Source organism: Pteronotus mesoamericanus, unplaced genomic scaffold (assembly GCF_021234165.1).
Source record: "Pteronotus mesoamericanus isolate MK-2021 breed Mesoamerican mustached bat unplaced genomic scaffold, CSHL_Meso_final contig_33, whole genome shotgun sequence".
NCBI classification, from domain to species: Eukaryota; Metazoa; Chordata; class Mammalia; order Chiroptera; family Mormoopidae; genus Pteronotus; species Pteronotus mesoamericanus.
In genome coordinates, this window is record NW_026555135.1 from 10,423,216 (window position 1) to 10,435,383 (window position 12,168).

General features: G+C 37.8%; 1 protein-coding gene across 7 annotated transcripts in view; it reads right to left on the bottom strand.

The window, feature by feature from the left end:
- The window catches only part of DLG2 (discs large MAGUK scaffold protein 2), an 839,012-nt gene that overhangs the window by 367,899 nt on the left and 458,945 nt on the right, over positions 1–12,168 (bottom strand). For all 7 annotated transcript variants that reach the window (XM_054576362.1, XM_054576359.1, XM_054576358.1 and 4 more), the window contains one exon: positions 11,600–11,668. In XM_054576362.1, coding sequence (XP_054432337.1) covers positions 11,600–11,668 — 69 coding nt within the window. The remainder of the gene's footprint in view (positions 1–11,599; positions 11,669–12,168) is intronic.

Below are 12,168 nucleotides of genomic sequence, written 5' to 3' on the forward strand. Positions count from 1 at the left end.
GAGAGCCCCACAGCTCTGGATAATCAGACTCCTGACCTGTCACCTCTGAATATCATCCTAGTCCTTCAGGGTAAAACAGATGCCAAAAGTGTGGAAATATTATACCTCTGCTTCTTCTAATTCAGCACATTCAAGATTAGGGAAATCACATTAGGCAGTTATTCTAATTTTGAAAATAACATTCCTGTATGGAAGTGGATTTTTGACAATGACTATGATGATAGAAACTGCCCTACCCCCAGAAACCATATGGACCTCCACATTGTATGTCAATGTCTTACTTTGGCCTCCAAAATGGACAACTTGAAATAACAAAACACATACAATTCTGAGGAGGCAGGAGAAGGTGGAAGATAGTGATTTTGAAATGTGAGTTCAAGTCCCAGTTTTTCCACTTACTGGCTGAGTGACCTGAGGCACCAGGCACTTCTCTAAGCCTTAGCGTCCTCGCCTATAAGATAGAGTAATGTGCCCATATATGACACGATACAACAACAACTGTCATCACAACCAAATGAGACCCACATAAAGCACTTATAACGTAGACAATTATTAAACATGTAACACTTAATGTTTTATTTTTAGCATTTGAATATAGAAAGTACTGTTTTTGAAATTTAGAGTCTCTATATCTGAACTGCTGGCTTTCATGATAGAGTGCTCTATAGTCCTGATGGTATGTCTTTCCCAGTTTCTACCATTTAAGGTAGCCCCCCCCCTTTTTTTTCTAATGGAATAATAACAATGATGAGGGTTAATGTTTGTCAAAGTTTTATCTGGAAAAATATAAATCTAGATTTTCATTGTCATCTCCCAAAATATTTTTTTAAAATGATTAATTAATTTATTTTTAGAGAGAGAGGAAGGCAGGGGGAAAGAGAGGGAGTGAAACATCGATGCACAAGAGAGAAACATCAATGTGTGTTTCCTAACACATGGGCCTGACTGGGGACCAGGCCCATAACCCAGGCATGTATTTTGACCTGTAATCGAACTGGTGACCTTTTGATTTGCGGGAACAATGTCCAAGCAACTGAGCCACACCAGTCAGAGCTCCTAAAACATTTTTTGATATTTTACTTAAAATTCTAGATTTGAAAACTTCTGTCTAATACCATAAATTTGACTTAAAAAAAAATAAGCCAGTCAGAGAAAGACAAATACCATATGATTTCTCTTATTTGTGGAATCTAATAAACTAAACTAACAAGGAAAATAGAGACAGACTCATAGATAAAGATCAGGATGACAGCTAAGGTTGGGAAGGAGAGGTTAGGGGGTGGAGGGATTGAGCAAAAAGGAAAAAGGACTCATAGGCATGGATAGCAGTGGTAGAGGAGGGAGAGAGGTATAACAGGATTAAATGGTAATGGAAAAAAATGATAAAACATTTAAAAGAAAAACAACAACAACAACAAAACCCACCATTGTTATTTCAAAAGCAGATGACATGAGAAATCCAGGCCCTGTGAGAGAATTAGAATCCCATGTACGGTAGCCCTTAAGTATTCCCTAACTCTCAGTAGCCTCAGCATTTTTTTTTTTTCACTGATAAATTTTGGGCAATCCTTAAAGTTTGCTGCAATGACATCTTTTACATTTTCAGCTCTACACATGTTAAGAAGAAGGATTATAAGGCTTAGGAAAGGATGTCTTATATCGTAAGGAAACAGAGAAAACAAGCAGTAGACAGCTTATTCACATTAATTGTGTGAATTGGGGCTGAGAAAAATGAGCTGGCAGCTCAGCCGGGAGCAGAGGTGGAGACAGCAGGGACATGAAGAGAAATGGAAAGCAAATAGATGATGGTGAGCTGGGGAAAACAGATGATCTGGGGACATCTGCTGTTCTGGTAGATTCCTTATGAGTCTCCTGAGGTTTAAGCTCTGAAGGTCCGTCTTCCCTCCCAGGATGAAAGGAGGAGTCTGTAAACTCCCTTAATCCTTCCCAGCAGCTAGGATCCTGCAGCGGGTGATCTGGCTGCAGAAGTAAGGCTGGGCTCTCACTGAGAGCTACACAGGAGGCTGGTCTGTCTTTGTCAGACTATAAATCACAAGCAAAAAAGTTTGATCTCTTTTGTTTGCCTCTTTAATTTTCCTATGTTCTCCCCAAATATACTATTTAGCTGGCAAGAGAGCAAAATAAAGAAGGTGACAACTACATACATTGTTTCAATACATTCTAAAGATGCACAGAAATCCTCTCCATTTAACCCAGCTTGTTCCTCTGTTTTGGTGAGGTCTCTTTCATTTCTGTGGTTGACGAAGGCTCAGACCGACTTTTAACCAGTGACCCCAGCAACAAACAACCTGAATAAAGCTGCTCTTTCAAGTCTGAAAGTAGTTCAGTGTATTTCTCAGCATTCCAGCCTACCTAAGTTACTCTGGAAAATGCAGCTTCGCACTGCCTTTACAATTTTATTTTATTGAATTAATCAGGTTAATAAAATTATATAGGTTTCAGGTGTACAATTCTATAATACATCATCTGTATGTTGTATTGTGTGTTTTGAAGGTGAGGGTAAGGAATTGTGTTGCAGGAAGTTGAGCATTCACACAGATTACAAATCCTGAAAGATGGCTGGATCTGTGAGAGTGTGGGTAGTGATAGCTCAAGCCAACAGCTCCTGAGGGCCAACTGTCTCCCTAGGCTCCCTATCTGGAAATATCCCTATAAGTCCAGTAGCCAAACTTTTATATTTTCAAAACTCACAAATATATATGTAATGTTAGAGTTGGAAGAGATCTAAGACATTGTTTATTTAACTGAGCCTCATCACTTTGTGTATGAGATAACAGGTCAACAATTATACAGTAAGAGGTAGCAGACTTGAACCCAGGTATCCTGATTCTCAGCTTAATAATGCTTAATACTTTCTACAGTGACCATGTACTTTTGGACCAAGTATCTGGGCACTGAGACTAAGAAGACTGAGTATTTTAAGTCAACATCATTCAGGAAAATCAGATGCATTTTAGCTATAAGAAATCTTCTCCCATTAAGGGAAGAGGAGTTGGGCAGAAAGCAAGAGAGCCAATGATTCCAGTTGAGGTCCTGTTCCCAGAATATTCCTTGGAAAGAACACCTGCTCAGCCCCAACATGGGACCACCAGAGGCTCTCTGGCCCCAATAGGGTCATGCTCTCAAGAGCCTGGAAAGGTTACAAATGACTATGCCTATAGAGACAGGCCTGTCCCACTAAGGAAAAATGACAATGATGTCACCACAGACTAATTAATGTGAGAGGATGGGTTCCCTTAGATGTATTTGTTTATAGACAAGACTATTTTTTAGATCTCCTTTGGATACACACAGACTTCAGGATTTGGGAGATTTTTGGTTGGGGTCAATTAGACATGACCTTCTTAAAGAATTCCTTCTATAACGTCCATGAGGATGGTCATCTAGGTTCTTGTTAAGTGTTACTTGTGAAAGGTGGTCAACACCTTCCAGGCCAGCTGTTTTATTGATGTGAAAATGCTAGTTTTTGAAAATTCAGCCTCTGTGTTGTTGTTAAAATGATCTTTTAAGGTAAGAAAGAACAGAGTGTAGGCCCTCTCTCAGATGAAAGTTATTTGAGTAACTGAATATATTTGTTAGTTTTTGCAGTGTTAGCTACATATTTCTAGGCTTTTGTGCATGATTCTTTTTAACTGCAGCCTAATTCCAAATACATTTGTCAGAATTAAATTTGTATCATCTCCCCTGAGAATCCTACCTGCCTTCCCAGAAGCAATCATTTTTAACCATTTCAGTTTTAAGTCTAGTGGTTACCTCCACATGGCTAAAATATGCTTATGCTAGAGTATTTCTTTTAATTCTATTTTGCTCCCAGAATTACCTCTGTTTCCTTGAGAAGATATTTTTTTTTCTGTGCACCTTTTAATTTTATTTATCACACTTTGTGGGTTTTGTTAAAATACTTGGTAACTCATGGCTATCTGTTCAGATTCAGGAATGAAGTAGTAAAAAGGCTACAAGGATGTTGCAGATAAGAGCAATACTTTTTCACCGGAAGGCTTCAGGTTAGGAAAGCAAACCTGAAACTGTCCTCGTTACTGGCACACACTGTAAAGGGCTTTACTGTGTGGGTAACACACAAGCTAGCTTATCTGGGTTCCTCAGAAGAAATTCTGTTTCTTTAGAAAAATGCCTTCCTTGTCTGACTGGTGGTAAGCACTTGCCTGGCAGCTGTTCTGTGTGCAGGGGTGTGTATCCTGAGTGGGGGCATCTTCAGTCCTATTCTCAGACTCTGCTCTCAATCCCATCTGTTGTCACTATTCTGAAGTCTCTGAGTTTCCTGGGTTCTGCTCCCTCCTGAGCTGTAGGTCCCTCCATACAGTGCTGCTGCTCTGTGGTGGGCAGTTTTGTGGGTGGCCTCCCTGGAAACACAACTTTAGGAGACAAAGTTGGACAGCACATGGCCCTGCCTCTGTAGATGATCTAAGGCTGGGACTACTTTGCTCTGTTTCATCAATCTATACTTCCATCTGCTTTCTGTAATCAAGTGCGACGAAATCTTTTGGTCTCTGATGCCCCCTCCCAATTTGTTTACTGTTATGGGATTGTCCCTTTTTTTCCCATCAGCTTCCTCTTGATGGGGTGTCAGGAGGAAATGGAGGTTAAGGTGTGGGCCACATCTGTCAACTTGAACCTGAAGCAAGGAGCTCACACTGTTAATGGGGACGTTATTCTGCCTTGTTAAGTCTGGCATCATATGGATGATTCAGATATCAATTTAGAAAACAGCAGTAACTCTAGGTGGAAGCTCAATTAGATAGTTTTTTTTTTGTCCCCATGGATCAAATTAACAGGAAATCTGAAATATCTCTACTTATTTTATGCCAAGCAAATAGCAACTTAGGTGAAAAATATATAAACATATGGCCTTTTAAAATACATTCATTAAAAAAATCCCTGTGTAGTTGGCTTTCACAAGATCATTAGGAAGGAGGGTTCTGAAATAATGAAATTCCAGTTTCAGCTGATTGCCTGTCTTCAATGGTACAGCACCTTAATGGGAGGTCTGTTAAAGACCCATTGGCTTATGCGAAGTGAAAAACAGCTTTCTTACTATGTTGTCAGTGACAGTGATTATATGCCATGTAATCTCTATTTGATAGCCAGCTGGGCATACGTAGCATTAACTTTATAGACAATTAATGAGGTGTCCCCTTCTAAGTAATCCATTAATTCAAAATTATTTCTACTTCAAATAGTTTCTTTTATATTCAAAACAGTTTTATATGAATAAATACATATATGTGTGTTTAACAAGTGTTCAAAGTAGGTCTTAAAACTAATCTAGGCTATAGAAATAAAATTTTTGTTTGTTTTCTCTGAACACTTTTGCCTCCTCCTTTTACAGAAAGTTGGTGAGTTTTACGCTACCCTCCCTTTTGGCTGAAGAGGAAACCCATGGTTAGAAGGAAAGGTCTTGTTTAAGATTAACAACAGATGGCACAAAGGCTAGGGTTCAAAACCAGTTCTTTGAGTCCAGAGTCAGTTTTTTTCATGAGTGCAGGGAACAATATTTTTTTTAGTGTATTATTCACTAGACATGGGGTAAACAGCTCTATACCAGTTGGAACAATGAAGTATGCTGTGACTACTTTATTTATTTATTTTTTAAGAAAAGGAATCACCCTTGTGTTACGGAGTCAGGGTAAGGCCTTGTCATTTGTTGTTTCATCATAGCAGAGAATTAGAATTACTGATCGCATTTATTATGGCAGTCATTTCATGTAAGTGCAAAACAGTGCAAAATGTTTAAATATGCTTACTGGCAAGCTGCTAATAAGCTTTGTGAATACAAAGAAAGAAAGAAAAGGTTTGGAAATAGCTTTAGAAGGAAACGACATTATTTAGCATAGCTTTGTTTTAATGACCAAAATGTGGAATGACAGCCACCCAGCCAATGGGTGTTTTCCTAAATAACAAGGAATGTGAGGTAGAGACGAGTGGTCAGCTCAGCCGCACCCTCACCTCTACCACAGAGAACACCTCAGCCACTTAGCCTGCACCTGGATCTTCAGAGCCATCTCAAATGGGGGGTTATTAATCTTCTAGGCTTAGAGTCAGTCTTAGCTCTTTATCACTTTTTACCCTAGGCCTAGGGAGTTCTTCTCTATGTTTAACGTAGCAAGAATGTGGTTTATCAATGTCGTGACCAGTTAAGTAAAGCATTTTCATGCGACGTTATAGAAGATGGAGTTGTACAGTGGAGTCAAATTTGACTTCAAATACAAGCTGTGGTACTTTCAATGTAGATGCTCTGGCAAAATTACTTAACCTCTTTGTGAATCCAAGTTTAGAACACAGGCTGCCTATTTCATAAGACTACTTTGGAAATAAAATCAGATAGATGGATAAATAGATGGATGGATAAATTGATCAATTAATAGATAGAGAGCTAAAATAGCATTCAATAAATGTTTGTTTCTTTTCTCTTCCCTTGAAGGAATATCCATAAATTTGTACTATATTTATGCCCAACAAGTACACTTTTTTTAGATAATCTCATTAAGCACCTGATGAAACTCCCTTTCCTGTCAATATAGACTCCTAACACTGTCAAAGTGTTCTTGATGGAATACTGCCCATCCCTTGGTTAACTCTGGATGTCCTTTTCTAGGCTCTTTACACATAGCTGATTTAACATGCCGAATTCAAAACTGATCACAGTCCTTTGGAGGATGTGACCAGTAACTGAATTTTGTGAAATAGTTTTTCTGAACCATGACATTTTCCAAAAAAAAGGAAATTGAGGGATGTGTAATGGAGGGTACAGTCATGGGCTATACAAACTTGCCCTGCAGGTGCTGAATGACAAGCCCAATTGTACAATGTTCACAGATTGGGAAGACTACTTCCTCTTGTGTGTTTAAATGGTCTCTGTGTCTTGATCTTACTAAGATATATATACCAGAGATGTGAGAGCATTTCTTAACCTGGTCCTAAGTTCTTTCTTTTGGAGCTGAGGGTAAGCCGATATATAGAAAATGCTTAGATTATTTTTTAAAGTGTTTAATAAGCATTTAAATGTAATCCTGGTAATTAAAATATTTTATATAAATATTAGCAAGGCAACAAAGCAAACTTAATGATTTGAATGGTTTCCACAAATGATTATTAGCTGTGTATATATGAATATGCCTCTCCAAAGCATAGTCACCAATTCCTGACTATTTTAACAAACTGTTACTTAATATAAATGAGAAACTCCCACCTGATAATTTAAGTCTATACTATGTATAACAACAACAGGAACAATTACTATAACAAAAACACATGTAATGTTAGTACTGTTATAAAAATAATGCATATGAATTTAATTCTTAAAAAAAAAACTCCTTAAAGAAATATTATTAGTATCTCCATTTTACAGAGGAGGAAACCGAGGCACAAAGAAATGAAGCAAATTGCTCTCATGTAGCTAGTAATTGCCTGAGCAAAGAGTCTAGCTCAGATCCATGATCTAGATCACCTCTATATTATTTCAGAACCAATCTCTATGAAGGCTTGATTAAGAACTTGTTGTGTGCATATGTGATTTTTTAAAAAATGGAATAGAACAAATGTTACAATGGAGATAGTGTCCTGTTGAGAACAGTTACTTCTCCAGACCTCAGTTATATAGGATGGGACAAAAGTAGGTTTATAGTTGTGAGTACATGAAACAAAATTTATTATTTTTTCTTTTAAATATTTTGTTGTTTATGCTATTACAATTGTCCCAATTTTTCCCCTTTTGCCCCCCTCCACCCAGCCTGCCTCCATTCCCACAGTCAATCTCCACACTGTTGTCCACGTACAGTTATTCCTGTTATCATTTATTAACTATTTTGTATTATTTTCCACATGAACAACTGTAAACCTACTTTTGCCTTACACTGCATTTAGCCTATAACTTTCACCTCTCTGTTTTTGATTGTTTGTTTTCTTCTTTTTTTTTTTTACTAGAGGAATTAAAGTGGTCTGATGTTCTTTACCATCAAGATGAGAAAAGAGGAACTGGCAGGAGAAACCAATATCCTTTTGTGGGGAGTTCGCATTCATGGAGAGGCCATATTCCTTTCATTTGTCTTCCTATGGGTTTGGGAAAATTCAGTGGGCTTCTTTAACTGAAGGCAAAAAGGGGCACTCCATGAAAAGTGTTTATAAGTTAATGCTGTTCCAGGAAGGAAAAACTAATGTTTCTGTCCCAGGCGGATGCCCACTTAGCCGTGGAGCCTGCTGACTTGCCCTGTTACTACTGAGGTTGGAAAAGAACCCCAAGGAGAGAGGAGGCAAAGACTATCTCTGGTAAGTTCCACCTCAGGGGTAGGAAAGAGGGATGCTGCGCAGCTTACAAGCCTCACATCTGAGGCCACTGAGCACAGATGAGAAAGGAAGGTTGTGGGTTTGTGAGGGATTGCTGCAGCTTGGATGAAGTGGTGAGCACATCAGCAGGCTCCAGTGTGCTACCACTTGGGTTCTGTGGAAGAGAGGGCTGAGTCTCCCAGGGCACCACACAGCTGGAGGAGCTGTTTGAATCTCAGCACCAGCGCATGTTTGATTCTCCACCTACCTGGACTACATCACCAGAGACAACAAACAGAAAGGAGACAGCCACAGTAGAATGGTAAGGAATGCCATTTCTTATTTCCTTCTTTTTGCTCCAATGTTACCAAAAGATAAATCTAAGAGAAAGAAAGATCTAGAGCAGCCATTTTCAAAAAGTGTGCTGCAAGAACTTTGAAAACATACAATACATGACTCTTTAGTCAGGGGCACTAACCTCTTTTCCTGTAGACTGTCAAATAAAAAAATGACAACAGCCAACACAACAGTCCAGTGTGAATGAACCAATATTATACCTATTTTTGTCAGGTTGGTAAAAAATATATTTTTTTGGCATGCCACAGAATTTTAGTAATTAGTTTTTTTGTGCCATGAGATGAAACAGGTTGAAAATGTCTGATCTAGGAGGTGGTATGAGAGAAATAGAGAGAGCAGACAACATCTCTATTAACTCCGGAACACTTTGGTAGAACCCCAAACTTAATTATGTTGGAAGGAGGGACTGAGGTTTGAATAAAACATAAGATTTTAGGAAAAGACTAATAAATGTTAAAGTTAGAGATTCTCACTGAAATGCCACTAAGGGACACTAGCGGGGAAATAATATTAAACAAAGCATAACTGGTAACAGATTTTGGAAAAATAAAATAATTTTATACATTAACAAATTAAATGTTCTAATGAAACCAGTTGCAATTATAAGGCAAGTGGAAGAAATATTAGCCCCTTTCCCCTACCCCTCCAGCTTTTATTTGACTGGGGAATTTAGAAACACAAAATACTAAGTTCTCTACATGTAAGCCGGTCTAGCCAACATCTCCATTCTCATCTCTGCTGCCTCATATACCCTATACCTTGGCATTGAATCACTCATTGACCTTCTTATTTTTACTGTATTTTTTTCCATTACCATTTTGCCCCCTGATACCTCCCATCCCCTCACAATCACATTTTTGTTCATGCCCATGACTTCTTTTTCCTTTTTGCTCAGTCCCTCCATCCCTAACCTGCCCCCCGCTTAGCTGTTATCCTGCTCTCTATGAGCCCATCTCCATTTTGCTTATTAGTTCGGTTTGTTCATTAGATTCCACATTATGAGTGAAATCATATGGTATTTGTCTTTCTCTGATGGGCTTATTTCACTTAGCATAATGTTCTCCAGGTCCACCCATACTGTTGCAAAGGGTAAAATTTTCTTCTCTTTTATGGCTGAGTAGTATCCCATTGTGTAAATGTCCCATAGCTATTTTATTCACTCATCTATTGATGGACACTTAGGCTGCTTTCATATCTTGGCTATTGTAAATAATGCTGCAATGAATACAGGGGCGCTTATGTTCTTTTGAATTAGTGTTTTGGGTTCCTTCAGATATATTACCTGCAGTGGGATTGCTGGGTCAAAAGACAAAGCCATTTTTAATTTTTTGAGGTATCTCCATACTGCTTTCCATAATGGCTACACCAGTCTGCATTTCCACCAACAGTGAAAAAGGGTTTGGGGTTCCCTTTCTCTGCCTCCTTGCTAGCACTTGTTTGTTGATTTACTGATGATAGCCATTCTGACAAGAGTAAGATGAGATATTTTGTTGCGGTTTTAGTTTCCATTTCTCTGATGATTAGTGATACTGAGCATCTTTTCATATGTCTATTGGCCATCCGTATGTCCTCTTTGGAGAAGGGTTTGTTCAGGTCCTTTGCCCATTTTTTAATTGAGTTGTTTGATTTTTTGGTGTTGAGTTTTGTAAGTCCTTTATAAATTTTGGATATTAACCCCTTATCGGATGTATCAGCTAATATGTTCTTCCATTCTGTGGGTTGTCTTTTTATTTTGCTATTTTCCTTTGCTGCACAAAAATTTTTAGGCTTGATGTAGTCCCATTTGTTTTTTTTTTCTTTTGTTTCCTTTGTCTCCGGAGCTATATCTGATAAAATATTGTTATGAGCAATGTCCAAAATTTTGCTGCTTATGTTTTCTTCTATAATTTTGTTTTGCTTTTGCATCTAACATTTAAGTGTTTGATCCATTTTGAATTTATTCTTGTGTGTGGTGCAAGAAGATGGTCTGGTTTCATTTTTCTGCACATATCTGTCCAATTTTCCCAACATCATTTATGGAATAAACTCTCTTTAGCCCATTGTGCTTGGTTCCTCTGTCAAATATTAATTGACTGTATAGGTGTGGGTTTATTTCTGGACTCTCTATTCTGTTCCATTAATCTATGTGTCTGTTTTTATGCCAGTGCCATGCTGTTTTGATTACTACAGCCTTATTATACTATAGTTTGATATTAGGTCACGTGATTCCTCCAACCTTGTTCTTTCTGAGGATAGCTGTTGCTATGCAGGGCCTTCTATGCTTTCATATAAATTTTAGAAATATTTGTTCTAGTTCTGCGAAATATGTCACTGGAATCTTGATAGGAATTGCACTGAATCTATAGATTGCTTTGCGTAGTATGAACATTTTGATGTTAAATCTTCCCAACCATGAACATGGTATGTACTTCCACTTGTTTGTATCTTTTTCAGTTTCTTTCTTCAGTGTCATAATTTTCAAAGTACAGGCCTTTTACATCCTTGGTTAGGATGTGGTCATGTTTATGTACATGCTCTTTGTTGTACTCAGAGTATCCTTCTTTGTAATGTCTGTGAAGCAATACCTATAGATGCTTCAGTTTTCAGTTTCAGAGTTTTATCTTCTCTGAAACTATCCTGACCTGCTCCTCCTTTCCTCTCTGATACTCATTCTCTGCTAGATATCCTTCCTGAATCCTCCATTTATCCCTTATATGTATCTTCTGTGAGATGCTCATGCTGTATACAAGTACGTGTTTGTATTTCTGTTACTTCTACTAAACAATGAGCCCTCTAGAGGGAAAGAAGAGATCTAGACTTGTTAAATCTATTACATAGCACAGTGTTTGGCATATAACATAAGATTCATGGATATTTGCTGAGAGGGCAAGAGAGAGAGAATGAGAATGACAAGGCTGCACAGTTTACTTTAGGAGAAGGCTTCATATTGTTCTTATCTTACCCTTCCAGGGAGATGGCTCGTTGGAGAGTCACTGAAGGCTGGCGGGTTGCAGTACTGTGTTGGGAATGACTGCAAGAAAGAAAAACAAACATGGATCATTTTTTAAAAATGACTTCACACATTCAAATCAGTCCTATTGTCAAGAAAAGAACCAGTCTTGAAAGAAATGCATTAGAGATTAAATCACTGTTCTTTTGGTGATAAGTAGAGTACCCTGAAGTAAAACATTCTACCTGATAAGGGATAATTATTTCTATATAATTTGGTTTCACCAAAAACAAATTTCATTATGATGCAGTGTATTATTTTTTAGTGCAGAATATTTTTTTTCTAAGTAAAATTTTAAAATGAACAAATCTGCAAATTGGGGTAGCTTTTAACTCATCATATAAATTTATTAGTTCACATTTGCAACACTTATTTGTCCTGTTAATTACAAGTCAGCCATTGGATAAACACAAATACTTGAAAAATGGGATTTTCAGTTGCATATCAATCTTAGAATTTATTGTAATTTCATATTTTGTTTTGGTTGTATGGTAAAAAGCAAAGACTGATTTTACACATAA